Here is a 21,371-nt window from a genome sequence, read left to right as displayed (position 1 = left end):
TTTATTCTTGTCAGAATGTGTGCGGTTAATATTTGATCGACAACGAGCAATGTGTGGTAAATTGCATTGCAAAAGGGCCCGATAAATTCATTACTCTTAAACTTCTGTGCTCAGTAATTAAACAATAGAAGAATGGGTTTGAATTGAAGTGCTGCCCCCGACTGGGTTGGAAAAGGGTAAAGGCAAATGGTGGAATGATTCAGCAGGATGGACAAGAGGGGTCATGTCACCACCGTAAGGCTATTACTTTGTGATAAAATAACAACACTATTCAACTGACAATAAAGACACCAAAAACAAGTGCAATGGCACATGAAGAGCAGTAACAAAATTTGGTAAGACTACCAAGTCTATGATTATGAGACTTTTAACATAGCTTCCAGATGCCAGCAAAACGTTCCCTTTTGCACCACCCTATGTGGAGCATGAAAAATCCATTGTTTTGTTAGAGAGAGTTTCCTTCACCCCCACTCTATTCTTGTGTAGATGTTTTGATTTTATCATCAATCAAATTTAAACAAATGAACTCCCCCAACTAGGACGGCAATTTTATAAATTTTTTTATCCAAGCCATATTGACAGGGGAATTCGAACACAAACAACCATTGTATCGTTAATCAGATTTGAACACATGACCTTTTTTTCCACATACCATTAATATTTATATACCATTCTACATGTTGATACTAAAATGATATTTGGTCATGATAATATCCACTCAATGTGTATGTTTTAACCATATGCATGGTAAAGTTGTAATTTAGTACTTAGTGTTAGTCATTTACTTTCCTTTAAATGTTTAAGTTTTTCTTCTCTTTTCAATTACATATAATTGAATTGAGCACCTACGAAAACAATGAACATTCCATGAAGAAGAGTATCAATAAGGCGTAGAGTTTGACCGGAAAAGGAAACCTAGGCCCAATGAAGCATGAACAATGAAATTATTTCACACCTATTTTGATGTAGTATTTTTGTTTTTCGGATTTAGGAACTTACGATTCCTTTTTTTTTAATTAGATTAATTTATTTACTCAACCTCTCTTCAGGATTTATAAACTATAGCTACAATTTATGTACAATACTATACTGTACATAAAATAGTTTCAGAAAAAAATATATATATATAGTTGAGGGATCCTTATTTGAAGGACACCCTTGTAAAGACCAGTCGGTACTCTATTTCACTAATATATAAAATACAAACAGAAAAAGATACTAAATTTCAGCTTAATTGTAACCTAAAAAAATTATGGGTTCACAGTCTAAGCCCCAAGTTGATGGTAAAGGCCCAATTGGGCAGAGTTTTATTTTGTCTAACAATTGGGCAGAGTTTTTTTGTCTAACAATTGGCGGCAGAGTTGGGCCACAAGAAATATCATAAGCACAAGTCATTTAGCTACCGGGCTTATGTGGTAGCACATTGTTACTATTGGTTTTCAATTTTCTTTAGTTAAAGGTATAAAGAGAAAGATATGGGAAAAATGAACGAGGAAGATGAGAGAAGATAAAAAGAAAGCAAAAGCAATACATAAAAAAACTAAAATGTAAGAAAATACAAAAGAATTCTCTAAAGTTGTTTTAATTTTTTCCTAATGTGAAACGAGTGAAAAAATGAGTCAGCACCTCACATTCTCCTTTTGACTTAATTAAAGGACACAAATGAAGAAAAAAGAATCACAAAATTAAACCTCCTAAGCAGATCATAACAGATAAAATTCAGGCAAAGGATCTGGATCCTATGATTTGAAGACGATGTGTCAACTTAAAGTCCTTTGGATGATATTTTAATGAGGTGGCATACGTAAAAAAGAAGTCAAGCAAATCGTGGCAGAGAAAATCCAATATGGGACAGATGTGACAACATTTTATTTGTTTATATTTAAGCCTATTATGAACTTTATTTATATCCAGTAAATAAAGATCATGTTACATGTCAAACTAGTTGGTCATAAAAAGTTAGAATAAGGTAGTGCTGATAAAACAAAATACTACATTGAACAGAAAACTGAAATCGATAAAGGACACACTGCACACCACGGAGCTGTTCATTTACCTGAAACTATCAGTCTATCCCTTACAAATATTCCAGCATAACGTAATTTGGACCAACCTTGTTTTCTTCCTAATTTAAAATTAAATATATTTTAAACAGCTATGATCTTTTTGTTAAAAAAGGTTTTAAGTTTAATGCTGGAAGAATAAAGCACTCATGTTGTGTATGCAATTAGAAAAAATGTGTAAATACTGCACTTTCTACAAGTTTTAATTTTATTGTCAATAAATAATAAGTATATACTGTATAGGAGTAAATTTGACATTTCCTATACGATCATTGACAAAAAGAATTTTCTTCATAGAAGATCCATACAAACATAAACAAAATTGATATTAACATCAAAATTTAGAATAGACCCAATGAGGGCCGTTGACAAATCTAGGGCCATTAAACATGAATCCATGCCTAAAAAAATAAAAGATGAATATGCAACTTTCCTCACCTTCACATATGCCGATCAAAACTTTCCTCTCTTTTTTTGGGATAACTCATTATGCCGATCAGTGCACACAGTCATGCCATCTTGATTTTTCTTTTACTTTTCCGAGTCTTCTTGAAAGGTATGGTATGCAACAATCGCTTGAGAGGAAAGGTCTTCGCTTGATAAGGTGACTTCCTTTTCGGTCTAGATTTCCCTGCATCATCTAACAGGCATGTATAAGCCATGGATGGATAAGAAAATTTCAGAAGTAGTACAAAGATATAACAAAAAGTTGGGGTGGAAGATATAATAGGTGAAACTGATGTATATTGATTAAGAATTTTGGCAAAAGTCATTTGATAGATAGCTAAAGAGATAAAATCACCCTGAAGATTCATTGAGCAAAGAAACCTCTAACAGTGAACCCTCTTCTGCTATAGTCAAGCATTGAGTTTGAATCTTGTAATGCACAATTTATGGTTTTAGTCAGCTTCTCAGGAACACATTCTCTATATGGTGGCAGTGACATAATGGAATCATAGACAGTACATAATCACACAAGTCCTTAAGGCCAACCAACCCAAACATGAAGGACCAGGAGGACAGGCAATAGTTATATGTTTCCAAAGTTTATGTTTAAATTCCTACTTTGAAACAGAATTAGTAATTCTCATAAGTCCGACTTCACAGCAAAGAAACCGATAACCAGGCAGATTGGAACACTAAATACCAATACATAATGTAAATGAAAAGAAAAAGTTGAGCTGAAGACATGCATACTGAAAGAATACCTGGTATGGATTGAATTAAGGCTGGATCGTTCATTTCAGTATCAACTTTCCCAAGTCCTTCCCCTTCCATTGTCACATCTGCTGAGAGGTGAGTTGCAACTGAATAATCACCAATTATCGTCATATCATCATTAGACTCCAGAACAGGAACTTGATTTGCAAGTATAACTGCATCATCCCCAGATTCCCTAAATTGTTCATTCTCTGAAGTAGGCAATGATGATGAATTCAACGACAAAGACTTTTCTTCTTTACTTTCCACATCTACCACTGTTAAAATTTCGTCCAGATCACTTTGGGTATAAGAACTTTTAACACACTTAGCCTCTTCATTATGAGGAGCAGGAATATCTGTATCCTGATAATTAGTGGAAATTTCAACTTCAGAATTAGCATTACAAGCAGCATCTAACCCAATCTCTAATGTGTGAAATGTTAAATTATCATTAGCTGGCACAACATTCAATTCGCGATTAGTCACACACTTCTGTGGTTGAAAATCATGAATTTCTGTTGTAATCAAGTCAAAATTACCATCAGTGCCATCTGGATACTTTGGTTTTGCTTCAGTGGTTATTGTAGGAGCTTCAATTTCCATAGCATCAATAAAAGCTTTGGTAGTATCAGAAGATGAATATGATTTCTGAGGATTTTGACAGTCAAACATTTGTTGCTCCAACAGACTATCACCCAGAGAAGTTTGACCTGATTGAAGAAAACATAGCCTGTCAGGCTGTTCTGGCACTGCAGCAGTCACGACTGATTGCTCAATTGCCTCAGAAGCAGAAACAAAGCTTTTACAAGTACCCATTGATTGGGACGCAACCACACCAGATCCAGATATCAGATCCTTGACTTGAAATCCAAGTGATGGCATGCTGTCAATGACTGAAGCAAAATCAATGGCTTTTGTAGTCTTGGATACTTTATTAATGGAGGTAGTGAAAGCCTTAGCCAAATCGTCTAATAGAATGTCACCATCCCCACTAGAGATCGGATCCCATTTAAACGAGTCAATAGACCAAGGTTTGTTCGTGTCAATTTCTTCACCTGATGATACCACTTCGACTCTTATGGCTTCCTTGAAAAAGTGTTTCTTTCTCATAGCATTAGATATTATAGTCCTGCACGAAATTAATGAAAAAAATTTGGGATGAATTAAACATCAAATCTTCAAGACTGACATTTATGAAAACTATCATACCTACAATTTCTTGAAATAGCCATTTTAGCTCGCTCCATTGAGAGACCAAGCAATGACATTAAGTTGGCAACATCATATGGCCCCCTAAATTCATTTGCGGTTGGGGCAGCACTTGAAACTATTAGATTCCTTCCTCGAGACCAATCTACCAGTAACTGAGGAACAATGCGGGAGATGATGAGTCACTATATCTCTTAGAAGCTAATTAAAACACAAACAATTACACAACAACTATGTTACAATGAAGAGTCTTCCCGAGCTGTACACATGCACACGCACGCACACACGTGCGCTTGTGTACATATGTATTACAGACCTAGGAACTACACCTTGCACTATATTCAAACCATTTCTCATATCTTAGAATCAAAGCATACTCAATCCTCATTCATTTTCCAACAAACAAACAAGGACATTATCCATGCATTCCTTAGCACAGATTAAAAAAAATGCAAAACTTCATTACAAGTATCATTTTAAATTCAGAAAATAACTGAAAAGTTGTCACCCAGCTAGAGTTATGAATGCTCTCGAAGGACGCTAAATGATAATAACAGACTTCATAGAGAATTGTAGCTTATTATTATTCTGGTTGAGCATTGGCATACTTCTACAAGATATACAACCAACATACAAGTCCAGTAGAAATTTTGTAAAGTACTGCTGAACGGGGAGGCGCGTGTAATGCCATGTTCTGACCCTACAACATTGTGTAGTGGAAAGTAAAATTCACTATATCACAATGTTCTTGTAAAATTTAATTTTAACCCATGTCATAATATCTTTGCGAAATAAATTACAAACCATCATTGTCTACTGCTTCAGCTATTTGGGACCCATCTGATTAATATCCAATTCACTTTACAAATCCTCACCTTAGCATTGGTTATTATTTGCTTTCTCGCTTGATCATCGGCAATGATATTAGCGTATGTGATCTCGAAATACACTCCACGCTGCATAGCCAATAAAATTAAATTCTTACCATCTAATTAAATAAACTGAAATAAGGAAGCAAACAAAATCTCTGAGATCAAACCTCAATTGCAGCTTTAACCATAGGCATCTTCAAACGAAAAGGTAACTTGTCCGAGAAATCAATCGCGATTATATCTACCTACGCCAAAACAAAAACAAACAAGAGAACAATCAAAACGAAATGCTTACATTCTTTCTCAATTATGCGAGTAACCAAACACAATTTCACAAAATACAAATTAAAATAAATAAAATAAAAACAAAAACAAAACAAACAAAAAGATGCACGAACCTCCAATTTTTCACAGGCGAGTTCGAAGGCGGACTGATTCAAGGGCTTGACAGCGACCAAATCGTAGGTTTTCAAAATGGGATTACCGGAATTGAGGGCCTGGGACTGGGCCGGGGTCTCGGTGCAGACAGTGAGGCGCGTGTACTGGCGGAAAGGGGAGGCGCGTGGGAGGCCGAGGAGGTCGCGGTGGAAGTTAACGTTGGAGAGGAGGAGAGGAGAGTGTTGAGGAAGGAAGCGATGGTGAGGAGGGGGATTGAGCAACGGTCGCGATCGGACATCACGCCCTTGATCGTACGGTTGTAGGCGACGCCGGAGTAGCCTAGCTCCAAGGCCTTAGTCACGAGCTTTGCACGCGTTATTGACGACCGGTCGGGTGGCGAGGGATCTGTGTAGGGTATGTTGAGGTCGAAGAAGGCCATGGCTGGAGAAACAAGGAGAGATTGAAGATGGTTTTTCGGAGGTTTAGGGTTTAAGGGATGAATTAGAAGGAGTTGGAAGTCTTTTCTCTTTTCATTTTTTCTTCTCACCGGAGGAAAGGAATACAGAAAATAATAATAATAAAATGTTCTTCCTTTTTATTTCTTCTTTCTTTTTTCCCAATAATTACCCAAATGAATGAACTGTTAAGTTCAGATTTAGACAAAATTTACTCAGAAAAAAAAAATATATATATATATATATATATCCTGATTCTTCATGGTGGAGTGGAGACATGAAAAATTCTTAAATGAGATCTATGTATCAAAGAGAGTCTATAATTTAAAAAAAAAAATACAAATTTATAAATAAACTCAATCCTAGGCATGTATTTATAAAAAAATCCAAGCACTATTTAAACATAGAAACACACCCAAAATCAACCCCAAAGTCAACTTTTTGGGTGTGTTTATAAATGAATTTTAAGTGTGTGTAATGATGGGTTTTGGGTGTGTTTATATGTTTAAGTGCTTGGGTTTTTTTAAATTTCAACTCCATTTTGGGTGTTTTATAAATCCCAAAAAAAAATGTTGGAATTAGGAAAGATCAATTGGCCTATTAGCTTAGTTGGTTAGAGCGTCGTGCTAATAACACGAAGGTCACTGGTTCGAGACCTACATGGGCCACTAATAACATGTTTCGTTGGTTTAAATTTCTTAAAACTTTCCAAACTTGCTTCAACAATTTTTCTATGATTGGTTTTCTTTTTATTTTTAAATATTTGGATTCTCTTTCAAAAATTTATCATCAATCCACTTAGGAGTAAGACTGAATTTGATTTTTTTATATATATAAAGTAACTGGATATGCATATATATTTTAAGTCGAATTCTATGAACAAATAATTAAACTTTAACACTGGTGAATTAGTTCATGAGTACAGAAAGTGAGGAATTCGAACCCTCGGTATACAAGTTTTTATGAAATGAAGAGATTGATACACTGATCAAGTTGTTGAATGTTGTGTGTATTTGGAAATTTTTCAACAATAAATAAATTAATTAAAACCACTAAACAAAGTTTAAGGATTGGTAATCACAAGAATTAAAGTTTACAAAAGGCCCATTCTTTTAAGAACAAGCTACTAAAAAGGCACATTTGAGGGACTCTTCTTCTCCCCGCAACCCAAAACCAGCCAGATCTAAAATCTCCTTGGTTTCAGGGGAACCCTTGATTAATGATCTGGGCCTCTCTTCCCCCCATTATGTTGTGGAGAGGTTTTCCCTCCCAACTTTTGTTGGGTTTTGTCTGCTCCTTGCTTTCGCAAGGTTTTGTTTCTTCCCTTTTTCTTGAGGGTTTGTATCCCAGTCTTTTGGGGCTGGTTATTGAATGATCTTGTTAGATATATTACTTTTGTGGTAGACATCTCGTGTAGATCTCTCTCTATTGGAAGTGGAGTTGCTGAATTTGGTGGATCTACTCTTATTGTGCTTGGGGATCAAGAGGGATTAGGAGATGCTGTGATATTCTTTGGAATGTCCTGGTGGAAGTTGGGCTGTTATGCCCTCCACTCTTTGGGTGTTCCCTGTCCCATGAAGTTTGAGAGATTGTTCTTTGTCTTGATCTTATTTAAGCACTTGTTGCTGTAGAATTAGGGTCCTCCTCATCTGTAACTCCTTGTTAGCTGGTTTCAAGTTGTATATTTGTTTTCTAACTATCTTGTAATACTAGAGCTTAGTTGGTGTTGTTGTTACAGTCTATGTATTGCAAGAACCTCCTTCCGGGGCTATGTTCTTACTATTGTATCCTAGGCTTGTGCCCTGTTCTTCAAATGAATTTCTACTATTTAGCCAAAAAAAAAAAAAAAAAAAAAACAGGCACATTTGAGATACTAAAAGTGTGAATATTTTTGGAATTGTGATAAGTGTCCCATCTATAGATTGCTTGATGTGAACTATGCATGCCAAAAGATATTTTCGAATTTAATTTCCGCCAAAAGAGAGGTCATTTCAAGATTTATACTGAGCAGGAATTCGTTTTTCATTGTAATTTATGTCATTAACAAAATTTGATATACATAAATTCAAAACACTGAAATTATTAATTGCCAAAAATTTAAACGATAAATATCTAAATTCCGTTGAGTAATTGGTTTTGGGGTAGAACCTCAATTTCCTTCATGGTTTTGAGGTTTAAGGGATGAATTGGAAGGTGTTGGAAGTCTTTTCTCTTTTCATTTTTTATTCTTTAACCATCTCCAACTAGGGGTGGGCACGGTCCGGATTAGATCTATTTCACCTCAAAATCACAGCCGAACGCATTATAATATGACGGTTTGGTTTGATTCAATTTGGATATAAGTTATAAAGGAAATCGAACGAAACCAAACCAATTTAAGACAGTTTGGTTTAGCCGATTTGGGCCTAATCCCAATTCTCTTTCTTTTTGCATTTTTTCAACATTATTAGCCAATTTTAACCAATAAATTCACAACTTGCTTCATACATGAATGATTTTCTAGAGTACGAAAACATCATAAAGCTCAAATTGTCATAAAACTTCATATTTCACTAACTAATATAGCTCAATTCAAATATTCATATATAGTTATTAACTAATTAGAGTATTACATATGTAAAATAAAATATAAATAAATAAATATACACATAAATGGTCCGGTTTGGTTTAAGCCGGTTTACAAAGCTCAAAATCAAACCAAACCAAACTATATACGGTCCGGTTTAGTTTTTAAACCGTTTGACTTTTTTTTGATCAAAACCAAACCAAACCGATAATTATAATTTGGTTTAGCCGGTTTCATCTATTCGGTTGGATTGATTGACATGACCCGACCCAAATTCCACTTTGGAATCCTAGGCAAACCCTGTGCATGTCCGACACTTGGCGAATGCCGGGCACAAATGACCAAATTGCCCTTCTAACTAGAAACCAATTTTTCTATCAATTAGACTTCTGCCAAAAATTTAGCAGAGTTTGCCCTGTAATTTGCTTGTTTCTCAAAAGTTTACACCTGTCAACAAACATTTATATATCACAATCGTTCAACATGCATTACATTATATCTAAGCAATCAAGCATCATATCATTTTGGTCTCAGGCCTCAACAAATCAAATAAATCATTCTGCTAATAAAATTCGATTCTAAATCTTAGAACATCCCCAGAACAATGTTAGGTTTCAAAATAACTTAACTGAACTGTTTTTCAATCACTTAACCTCGCGGCTGCACCTAGAATTCTAGGTTGCTTACGTACCCTTAATAAGGGATCAAGCCACACGTAGTTCTTCCCTTTTAATAATGTAATTGAATATCTCATTCATTCATCATATTACCATGTGTTTTGCAAATCAAACTGAATTCTCATATGCATGATGTACACAATCATATTCACAACTCTAAAATAATACTTTGCAACATCCCAATACTCGTAACAGTCATATATTGTCCACCTAGGCATACCTCTATTTCTGATCCACCAATTCCATCATTGCAGGCCTCAGAGACACCAAGTCTACTCGAGCCGCAATCCTCGCAGGCCTCGAAGATACCAAGTCTATCCGAGCCGCAATCCTCGCAGGCCTCAGAAGACCATTGATCAGCCTGAGCCGCATTCCTTGCACCACACGGTTCAGGTGTCCCCGAAACACGTGGGGCATTATTTATAACTGATAGTGTTTCAAAGCAACTAAGAGGTACCCTTGTGATGGTTTTGAAAAACCATATCCCAAACTTATATCAATACTTTCCCTTTATTTTACAATCCATTTCCCGACCTTTATATCAACTTTCTCATAAATTGATTCTCAACTATACTTAAAATATATATGCACAATTTAGCAATATATAAATAACTATATGTACTCAATCCGTAACATGACTCAGATAACTCATTCTCGGTCAAAACTCGTTTACATGGTTATTTTAACACTTCTCAAAGGATATAACTGTCTCGGAAGACTCACGGTCAACCGAGGGGTCAAGCCGCCTAAAATGTTCTTCGTTTTTTCTTCTTCTTTCTTTTTTCCCAATAATTACCCAAATGAATGAACTAGTAAGTTCAGATTTAGACAAAATTTACTCAGAAAAAAAAAACACAAAAAAAAAAACTAATTCTTTATGGTGGAGTGGAGACATGAAAAATTCTTAAATGAGATCTATGTATCAAAGAAAGTCTATAATTTTTTTATTTATTTTTTTAAAAATTGAAAATAGGAAAAAATCAATTGACCTATTAGCTTAGTTGGTTAGGGCGTCGTGCTAAGAACATGAAGATCCCAAGTTAAAGACCTGCATGGGCCACTAATAGCATGTTTGTTGGTTTAAATTTCTTAAAACTTTCTAAACTTGCTTCAACAATTTGTTAATGACTGGTTTTCTTTTTATTTTTAAAAGTTTGGATTCTATTTCAAAAATTTATCATCAATTCAGTTAGGAGTAAGACTGAATTTAATTTTTTATTATTTAAAGAACTGGATATACATATATATTGTAAGTGGAATTCTATGAACAAATAAAAAAACACAAAGAATTAAACTTTAACACTAGTGAATTAGTTGATGAGTACAAATGTGAGGAATTCGAACCCTTGGTATACAAATTTTTATGACATGAAGAGCTTGATACACTGATCAAGTTGTTGAATGTTGTGGACTATCATAAAATCACCCCTCAAATCCTAATCGCTCTTTCCCTCTTTGAGTTCTAAAGAAAAATTCCACAGAGGAGGGAAGAGGAAGAAGCGTCACTCTCCCTCCTCTCTTCTCATCTTTTCCTTTTAGATTAGTGAATAAGTCCACTGAGGTGTTTTGAATCAAAAACCCCTTGTGGTGATTTCTTCTAAACCATGGTTATATTAAAGTTCCCCATTACCCATTTTAGTCTATGTTCTCAATCAAATCCTACTCCCAAAGCTCCTTAACGTCGCTCTCATTTTCTCTAAATTTGATTCTACATTGTTTTTTACGGAGGTTACTGCAAATCACCCAATTATTCTTTGGCAAAGTTGTTGTTTTCGTTTATTTGTTAGCTCTTATGCGTAAGTAGATTGCTAGAAATCATGTTTTCCTCAGATCTGTTACGGATGTAGTGGTAGGTGTGGCTGTGACGGTGCTTCTTTAGTGATGGAGATAGGGTTTGTTTAGGCTCATGGGTTTTTTTTTATTTTTTATTTTTATGGTTTTGCTTATGTTGGGTTGTGGGCTTTGTTTGGACTTATGGCTAATTGTAGTGATGTAGGCTAGTAGTTTTAGTGCGGCTTTTGTCCGCATTAGTTTTGCTTTCAACATGTTAGTTTGTTGCCTCTTGGGATTGGTATTTTACATATCTTGGTGATGTCTTTGATTGTACCGTTGAAATCTATCTAATGAAGTTTCTATTTTATTATAAATAAATAAAAAAAGTTGTTGAATGTTGTGTGTATTTGGAAATTTTTCAACAATTTTTATAAAAAAAAATTAAAACCAACTAAACAAAGTTCAAGGATTGGTAATGACAAAAAATAAAGTTTACGAAAGGCCCAATATTTTAAGAACAAACTACTAAAAAGGCATATTTGAGATATTGAAAGTGTGAATATTTTTGGAATTGCGATAAGCGTCCCATCTATAGATTGCTTAATGTGAACTGTGCATGTCTAAGTTTAATTTCCATTAAAAAAAGATGTCATTTCACAATTTTTATTGAGCAGGAATTTGTTTTTCACTATAATTTATGTCATTTACAGAAATTTGACATGCATAAATTCAATACACTGAAATTATTAATTGCCAAAAATTTAAATGATAAAGATCTAAATTCCACCATTTAATACTTCAAAGCAATTTTCAATTCCTTTGTCCAAACAAATGGATAGGTTTAATCATTTCGGCTAGAAAAACTAAAGCAACTCTCTATTACTTTATTTTAGTTTCCATTTTTTCGTTGGTTTTGGTGCTGGTCCTGGGTTTTCTAAGGCCCATGGCAAATTTTCTCAAGTGTGCCCTTTTATAAAAATTAAACACTAAAATTTAAAAATATATATTTATTAACTAATTAATTTTATTAAAATTATAAGAATTTACAAAAGATACGGAAGAACACTTTGGTGCCTCATTAAAACCTTGTTTGGGGAAAACCCAATGGGACAAAACTCCAAACGAAAGAAAAAGAGTACCCGCCTCATTGTAAACATTGCATTCAAAAATAAAAACCACATATTTGAGTCTAAATGCTTCCTCCCCAATCTCCATAAGCATTTCTTGATTTGATCAATCTTCTTTTCATCATCCACAATGGATCAAGACTATCCCAAACTCGTGGAGCATAAATGTTCAAATCAAATCTTGTTACAGGACATTCATTTTCATGGCAAGGTTCATCAATATTTTCATTTTCATCTAAATCACCAACTTTTTCATTCACATTATTCTCATTTTCTGCTAATTCTTCCCATTGAATTGGTTGTTCATATTCATTTGGTAAATCTTCATCTAAATTTTCAAGTGAAGCTTTGGTTTGTTTAACAAAATATTTATTCAAAGATCCTCTTAAACTTTAAGCAATTTCTTGTTTTTTTTTTCTTTATTTGAGATTTCCAGAAAGTTGTTTCTTAGGAAACATTTTTTAATTTCTATAATAAACACAACACAATAAAAACTAATTAAAAAAACTAATTAACAAAGAATAATAAAACCTGGATTTTTTCTTCAACTTGAAACTTGTAATTATAAAGAACAAGAATCTCAACCAAGTTTTCTGTTGAATCAAATAATAATAAAAAGGCTAATAAAGATATGTATTACAATTTACAAAAACAAAAAATTACATCTAGATTCTATATATCAAAATTACATTTGTGAATGATTTGTTTTCCAACTTTGTGTTGGAGAAGACGAGAATCACCAAAAATATAAAATTGCTTGCATTTTGAACTTCTTTGTTGTGCTTTTTCTTCTTCTTTTTATGGCTAAGAAGGTCTGTTGATTACTTGATTTCCCCATGTTTTGTCTATCGTTGTTTTATATTATATTATATAATTAATAAATAATAATAGATCAATAATTGAGACAAATTTATAAATAAACCCAATACTAGCATGTATTTATAAAAAAAACCCAAGCCTATTTCCAAAATCAAGTCAACGTTTTTCTTGGGATGGGTGAGAATATTAAAAGGGATTGAGATTGATTGATTTGGCTTCTCTCTTTTATTATTTATTTATTTATTTTTATATACACATATACATAGGCTTCGAAAAAATAAAATTGGGCCCTGGGCCAAGGCCGGCTCTCCTTTCTCCACTTATCCACCAAACACTCCTGTGCAAATCACTCATGACACTAAAATACCAACAGACGGTAAAAATTTAATAAACCTTTTACTAGCTTTCATATGGATAAAGTCCTGTGTGTGGGGCACATATACACTTAGTTCCCACAATCACCTCAACGTTTGAAGTTGCTGATTGCGGGGACAGCTTCATATTGGTACTATTTTCTTCGGCAAAAATCACCTGGAATTTCTGCCTCTTGAAGTTGAAGGGCATACTCTAGATTTCTCCCATGGAGGGCCTTCAACACCTAGCTCAGCCAAGTTCTCGGCGGTTTCTAAATGTCCTAATCTGGTCTGATTATATGAATCTAATTTGCTCCAACTGCCCCTTCTTCTGCCATTTCATTGCCCATAGAGCCAAGTTCATTTCCATTGGAAGGGACGGATCTAGAACAGGTCTTGCACAAAGGTGAATACACATTGATTTCTCTGTCAGTTGTTGCCTTCTAAAATATTCAGGATCAAGGTATCCAAAACTCCCTTTCACTGCTGTACTTACATGGGTTTGAATTTTTTGGAAATCCCAAAATCCTCATGAAGTTTTCATGAAGCAAGATATTTTTTGCAAATTGCACATCCAGTCCTCTAGCTGCTCAATGCTCTTCATTTGCTTCCTGTATGACCTGAGCCATTGACTCGTCAGGGTTCCGTTCTCCATATATTCATATATCAGAATCTCTCACTCGTCATCACAATACCCAATCAATGAGACAAGATGACGGTGAGATAGCATCTCAATTTCAGTCCTGAACTCTTCTTCTTCTCTTGACAGCCACCTTTTTCCTTCATTTAAGACTCCCTTGTATACCTTTCCAACCGTCTTATCAAAACTATTTGTAGCCTCTTGTACAACCCCAGATAGCTATAGTTAAAGCACTTTGTTCATATAAGTATCTTTTTTCATTGTGAGAATTTGGTTCCATTTGGCAAAGAAGTCCATGTCTTAGTCCAATGGCCCTGGTAGTGGTGCCAGTCTTTTATCTTCTCAAAGAACAAAGAGAAACATAATCAATAACTAGTGGTCCTTCAAATCTAAAACATGGAAATATTAAATGGATCACAGCACTACATGCAAGGCACCAAAATCAAAATTGAATTGAATCTTAATTATCAACAAATTCTACGACTTAGAGAGTGATAATGTTTTAAATTCATTTTCCTCATTTCCCAACTCTCATGAACTCTTCTATTTATTGTTTTCTCGTGTTTGATGGGTTGCAATTCTGATATTCTTTTCTGGGTTGTAGTCCCTTGTTTCTCTCTCTTCATGGGTTTCTCTTGTTCTAGTCCTCATTTGCAACTTTAGCTATCCAAATGTCCTTTATTCACATAAATTCTCATTGAAATTGATCACAACCTTATTATTTTTAATTTATGTGTTCTTCATGTCTAAACTTTTCCTTCAACTTGTTATTTCGTTTTCATCAATGGATCATTTGTTGGCACCATATCGAGAAGGAGGAGAACCTAGAGTGTGGCAATTTTACACGACTTGGAAAAAACGACTCAATTTTCGGTCAACTTGTTTATGCGGGTGGGTTTCAATGAAATGCTAATATTAATTGACAACATGCCAACAAAACAAAACAAAACAATGTAGGGATGAAGCATCCTTATTACAATACCTTATCCACGCATGCTAGATATAACTTTGGATAGAAATGTTTCTTTCTTCTTAGGAGTCTTTTTTAAAGTTTTCTCTCCGAATATTTTCTCTCCTCTCTCCGTAGTTGTGATAATAATTTATTCAGTTCCTTTTTTCTTCTTTCTTTTTTCCCAATAATTACCCAAATGAATGAACTAGTAAGTTCATATTCACACAAAATTTACGCAGAAGAAGAAAAAAAAAAATGATTCTTCATGGTGGAGTGGAGACATGAAAAATTCTTAAATGAGATCTATGTATCAAAGAGAGTCTATAATTTAAAAAAAAATATTGGAATTAGGAAAGATCAATTGGCCTATTAGCTCAGTTGGTTAGAGCGTCGTGCTAATAACGCGAAGGTCGCAAGTTCGAGCCCTGCATGGGCCACTAATAACATATTTTGTTGGTTTAAATTTCTTAGAACTTTCTAAACTTGCTTCAACAAATTTTCTATGACTGGTTTTCTTTTTCTTTTTAAATGTTTGGATTCTGTTTCAAAAATTTATCATCAATCCACTTAGGAGTAAGACTGAATTTGAATTTTTTTTTTAAAGGAACTGGATATGCATATATATTTTAAGTCGAATTCTATAAACAAATAATTAAACTTTAACACTGGTGAATTAGTTGATGAGTACGGAAAGTGAGGAATTCAAACCCTCATAGTATACAAGTTTTTATGACATGAAGAGCTTGATACACTGATCAAGTTGTTGAATGTTGTGTGTATTTGGAAAATTTTCAACAACAAAAAAATAATTAAAACCCACTAAACAAAGTTTAAGGATTGGTAATCACGAAAATTAAAGTTTACAAAAGGCCCATTCTTTAAGAACAAACTACTAAAAAGGCACATTTGAGATACTTAAAGTGTGAATATTTTTGGAATTGCGATAAGTGTCCCGTCTATAGATTGCTTGATGTAAACTGTGCATGTCAAAAGAGATTTTCAAATTTAATTTTCGCCAAAAAAGACGTCATTTCATGATTTATATTGAACATGAATTCGTTTTTTATTGTAATTTATGTCATTTACAAAATTTGACATACATAAATTCAAAACACTAAAATTATTAATTGCCAAAAATTTAAACGATAAAGATCTAAATTCCATCATTTAGAAATTCTATGTAATTTTCAATTCTTTCATCCAAACAAATGGACAGTTTTGATTATTTCAGCTAGAAAAACTGAAGCTACTTTCTCTTACTTTATTTTAGTTTCCATTTTGTCGTTGGTTCTGGTATTCCATTTTCCTTTCTCCACTTATCAACCAAACATCCTGTGCGAATCACTCATGACACTAAAATACCAACAGACAGTACAGTAGTAAAGATTTAAATAAACCTTTTACCAGCTTTCATATGGAGAAAGTCTTGAGTGGGACACGTATACGCCTTCCTCTCACAATCACCTCATCATACGAATGCCTCGTGATAGATAGCTGTGAGAAGGAGAGCGTACAAAAACCATCCCACCCCCGAACTTTTGCTTCATATGGTGTGGAATATCAATAAGAAATAAACACGTTACATAAAAATCCTTATGAATCTAAAAAACACACTCAAACCACCACCCCTTCTGTACACAAGGATAACTCAGAATGCTTCATCAAGTTTCATCAGGAAACTCCACAAAATAAGTGTTACCAGAAGAGAAGCTAAAACTTATAGAACTCTCTCAGAAAATCACCTACCCTCAGATTTCACCAGCTGTGAGAATACTCTACTCATAGAAACACCTGAAAGATCATCCACACTTGAGACTTCAAACTGTGCAGCAGAATCATTTGCGTCAACATTATTGAAGTTGTTGACTTGCGGGGATAGCTCGCCAATCATATTGGTACTATTTTCTTCAGCATCACCTGGAATTTCTGCCTCTTGAAGTTGAAGGGCATACTCTAGATTCCACAACACATCTCCCATGGAGGGCCTGTCAACACCATAGTCAGCCAAGCATTTCTCAGCGGTTTCTCCAAATTTCCTGAGAGAATCTGGTCTGATTTTTCCTGCAAGGGTAGAATCTATTATTTGCTCCAACTGCCCCTTCTTCTGCCATTTCATTGCCCATTCAGCCAAGTTCACCATTTCCCTTGGAAGGGACGGATCTATAACAGGTCTTGCACAAAGGACCTCAAACAAAACCACCCCAAATGAATACACATCTGATTTCTCTGTCAGTTGTTGCCTTCTAAAATATTCAGGATCAAGGTATCCAAAACTCCCTTTCACTGCTGTACTGACATGGGTTTGATCGATTTCAGGCCCCGTCTTGGAAAGCCCAAAATCAGCAACCTTGGCCATGAGGTTTTCATCAAGCAAGATATTTGCAGATTTCACATCACGATGAATAACTGCTTTTGCATAGCCAGTGTGAAGGTAGTGAAGTCCTCTAGCTGATCCAATGCATACTTCAAGCCTTTGCTTCCAACTTAAGCTGGGGTGACCTGAGCCATAGAGATGACTCTTCAAGGTTCCGTTCTCCATATATTCATATATCAGAATCATCTCACTCTTGTCATCACAATACCCAATCAATGAGACAAGATGGCGGTGACGGAATTGAGATAGCATCTCAATTTCAGTCCTGAACTCTGCAAGTCCCTGTTGAGACCGTGGATTTCCCCTCTTGACAGCCACTTTAGTTCCATCATTTAAGACTCCTTTGTATACCTTCCCAAAACCACCGATTCCAATAACCCAACTCTCATCAAAGTTATTTGTAGCCTCTTGTACAACCCCAAAAGGAAAACGATAGCTATAGTTAGAAGCAGCACTAGCAGTTGTTCCATATGAGTATTTACTTCCCATGGTGTGAGAATTGGTTCCATTAATGGAAAAGGGAAGCCATGTCTTAGAATGGCCCTGGTCTGCCAGTCTTTTCCTTCTTCTGCAAAAAACAAAGAGAATCGCAGCCAATACCACTGCAATAAATGACCCAACGCTGGCACCAACTATTACTCCGACGTTACCTTTTGAACTTGAATTTGAAGAAGGAACTAGAGAGTTTGCTCCACTGAGGCTGCCTGCTGAATTGTTCATTTTCATAATCTCAAGCCCATTTAGAATGGCATTGGGATAAGCATTATTTAAAGGGGAAGGGCCAATACTAATACGGAGCTTATTGCTGACAGCAGCAGATGTTGTGACATAATCCATATAATATGGCACAGCCAACTTATTAGTTGCTAAAGTACTCAGATCAAGATCTCGAGCAACAATCAAAGAGTCAAGATATACATTGAAGTACAGCTGATAGAGAGATTTACTTACTACATCACAAAAGTGAAACCGAACAAGGTACTGAAATCCTGGATCCACTGTGAACTCCCAGCTCACATTGAAATTGCTGTTGGGATCATCCGCGGATTTCATCTCAGTGAGGGTTCCATAGACAGTTTGTGGAGCAATATCCTTGGTTGCCAATGCCGAACCCACATCATAGTTAACAGCTGCAATATTTGAGACATCTTTGGCAAGGTTCGCATTTACTAGAAAACTTTGATCAGGAACCCAAGTTCTCCAGAGGGTATCATTCTCAAAGGACACTGTTGGTCCACCCATATTCACCCTCCAAGATGTCTCCAAAGCCTGAGTCGTCAAACCCTGGAATTTCACTGACCCAGTGTAGGCATCATCAGTGATCAGTTGGTCGGGGACTGAAACAACTTCTATGGCATTTAAGAATGCAAATGAATTCTTGGAAGGGGTGAAGGTAATAACAAGGCTATCTGAAGTTACATTTACTGAAAATTCTTTGACAAGAGAAGCGTTTTGAACACTGAAATCACCAAGGAGAACATGGTTTTGGGTGGAAACAGAGAACTTCGCTTTGCTCAAATCGTAACCACCAAAAACAAATGGATAGAAGTAAAGGCGGATCCAGTGTCTCCCACTCTGGCTTATGGAAAAGGTGTACTTTGAGGATTCAGTAAAGATTCTTGCCGTTTGATACAGTGGCGAATCATCAAAGGAAGTGATTGATTTCAAAGAAATATTGGCAACAACATCTTTTGGGGTTGAAAGAAATTTTGAAGCCAAATTATCTGCTACATAGACACGGTCACCCACTGAAGTATTGGCAGGCGATCCACAGTCTATAAGGTAATTGTCAGCAGGATTAAATCCACTACACAACCATCCCAAACACAAGACTGATAAAACCCAGATGAACATATCAAATTTCCTATAACCCATCATCAAAAAGTTGGGAAATTTACTGAGGAACCAAGAGATTAGGTTTGGTTGAGCTTATTTGGGACCAAAATGATCTGGGTTCTTAAACAGGAAAAGCAATATAGAGATTCCACTAATAAAAAACCAGAAATTAAATGAAAACCCAGGAAGAGAATTGACTGAGGAAGTGAAAAGATGTCACCTTTAAGATCAAGTGAGCGATGTGCAATTCCTGAGCACAAAGCAAAAACAAATCTGATGAACCCTTCTATCAGAGTTCAAGAACAGTTTTTTCTCTATTATGCAAAATAGAGGAAAACAGTTACTGTGTGCAAATCTGGCAAAACACAAGCTGGTTTGAACTAGATGACAACCTTAGATGGATACTGACAGGTTCAAAGATTCTTTTATGCATTAAACTAACGAAAACGATACCAATCAAATTAGAAACGGAAAATTTGTGGCGAAATGAGTGCTAATAAAATAAATTACAAACCAGCTGTGTGTTCTGAGGGCTGACTTTGTTTTGGTAGAGAGAGACTCGAGTGATACAATCTATACCCTTGATGGGAAAGTAAATTCCAGGGATAAAAAGGACAAGAGAAGATGCAACGCAACTGAAAAGAAAAATATCCGTCCGAAAAAACAGAAGAAAAATAATATAAGGAGTCTTTTGTTTCTATATTTTATGATAGGATTATTTTTGGCAATGAGTCATAAGTTCATAACAGACGGATATTTACTCTACGACTGTTTTTCTTTTATTTTAAAACTTTATATCATAAATTCAATAAATTCTTTTTGAATTAGAATAAAATATTAAATAAATAAAATAAATACGTGGTAATAAAATAAAATTGGTAACGCAGTGTGCTCGATTATTTATGTTAGTACGACTTCTCCTTATAAATTAGAGTCATTTACACTTTCCAAATAACACTCCTAAAATTATACACATGTAGGTGTATACCTAATGTCTAATTATGGACGAGAAGTGCTCGACTTTTTAAAATAATCATACCATAAAGTAGATCTAACAAGAAATGGAAATTGATGTCATTAATTTTTTATTTTTTAAAAACTAGTGACCCTATTTTTAGGTGGGAAAAAACCAAAGAAATATGGTCACCGATTGTGAAGTATTGCATTTGCCAATGCCATCTTACTTGATGTCAAAATGTTGTAAATTTCCTAATGGGTTCCCACTACAGTGGTGGTGGCTTCCTCGCTCCATGGTCCAAACTCCAATTCACCCACGTAAACACACCCAAAAAATATACAATTGTTGACTTTGAGGTTGATTTTGGGTGTGTTTCTATGTTTAAATAGTGTTTGAGTTTTATTATAAATCATGTCTAAGATTGGGTTTATTTATAAATTTGTATTCAATTTAAGCCTTCTATTTTTATTTTTATTAGTTAAATTACAACTTTCTCAATTCATTCCAAACGAAATTACTCTTATTCTATCTAAAATGGGAGAAGGTATGGAATAATGCAAGCATGTTTCTTCAATTATTAATAACATAAACAAATTAGAAAAAAAAAATCAAATAATCTGTAGCCATAGAAGGAAAAAAAGTCAAAATAACGGGTAGACCTCTTCAGCATCAACAAGTTTCATTTGCTTGTCACCCAAAAAAAACAGGTTCAATTGCCGCCATGGAAGACGGGGTTATATCTTCTTATGTGGGACATGTTGATGTTGAACAAAATCCAAGTTTAAACAATATGAAAAGTTATCATTATCACGTAAATTACACGTATTAGATAAATTTAAGTGTTCTATACTCTCGACAAGGAAAAGTGTGATTTGCTCGTAATTAGGAGCTTGAGCTTAACACTTATGAGTTTGTGGTTCCTTCTTTTTATCTTAATTTGTAAATAAATAATTTGAATTAACTGTATGTTGTCTTTCATCTTGAAATGTGTGTTATGTATAATCCATCATCCTTCATAAATTGTGTAAATAATTTCTAACCGTTGATGAATGAAAAATTTACGAGGCATCGTTTCGCATTAATCACTGGTTTCAATGTCAATTCTTACAAAAGAAA

General features: G+C 34.8%; 2 protein-coding genes and 1 non-coding gene across 3 annotated transcripts; 1 reads left to right on the top strand and 2 right to left on the bottom strand.

The window, feature by feature from the left end:
• Positions 1 to 2,218: 2,218 nt before the first annotated feature.
• Positions 2,219 to 6,290, bottom strand: GAF1 (Polymerase/histidinol phosphatase-like protein). Its single transcript, XM_008224435.3, is given in 7 exon segments — positions 2,219 to 2,703; positions 3,272 to 4,395; positions 4,476 to 4,630; positions 5,351 to 5,431; positions 5,515 to 5,592; positions 5,746 to 5,966; positions 5,969 to 6,290. Coding segments are annotated over 7 exon segments (1,986 nt in total). The 5' UTR covers positions 6,165 to 6,290; the 3' UTR covers positions 2,219 to 2,572.
• A 9,160-nt stretch (positions 6,291 to 15,450) lies between these two features.
• TRNAI-AAU (transfer RNA isoleucine (anticodon AAU)) lies at positions 15,451 to 15,524 on the top strand. The gene has a single exon. It is a non-coding gene; the product is annotated as a tRNA-Ile (tRNA).
• A 949-nt stretch (positions 15,525 to 16,473) lies between these two features.
• On the bottom strand, positions 16,474 to 19,957 carry LOC103322523 (receptor-like protein kinase HERK 1). Its single transcript, XM_008224454.2, has one exon. The coding sequence runs from the start codon at positions 19,337 to 19,339 to the stop codon at positions 16,826 to 16,828; it is 2,514 nt and encodes an 837-aa protein (XP_008222676.2). The 5' UTR covers positions 19,340 to 19,957; the 3' UTR covers positions 16,474 to 16,825.
• Between the last annotated feature and the right edge of the window lie 1,414 nt (positions 19,958 to 21,371).

The sequence above is a fragment of the Prunus mume genome, linkage group LG1 (genome assembly GCF_029339155.1).
Source record: "Prunus mume cultivar Tortuosa linkage group LG1, ASM2933915v1, whole genome shotgun sequence".
Classification (NCBI taxonomy): domain Eukaryota; kingdom Viridiplantae; phylum Streptophyta; class Magnoliopsida; order Rosales; family Rosaceae; genus Prunus; species Prunus mume.
Note: the sequence above shows the minus strand (reverse complement) of the source record. Positions and strands in the feature narration are given on the sequence as shown.

Coding starts and splice junctions, on each gene's coding strand:
- LOC103322523 (XM_008224454.2), bottom strand. CDS start 19,339: ATGATGGGTTATAGGAAATTTGATATGTTCATCTGGGTTTTATCAGTC.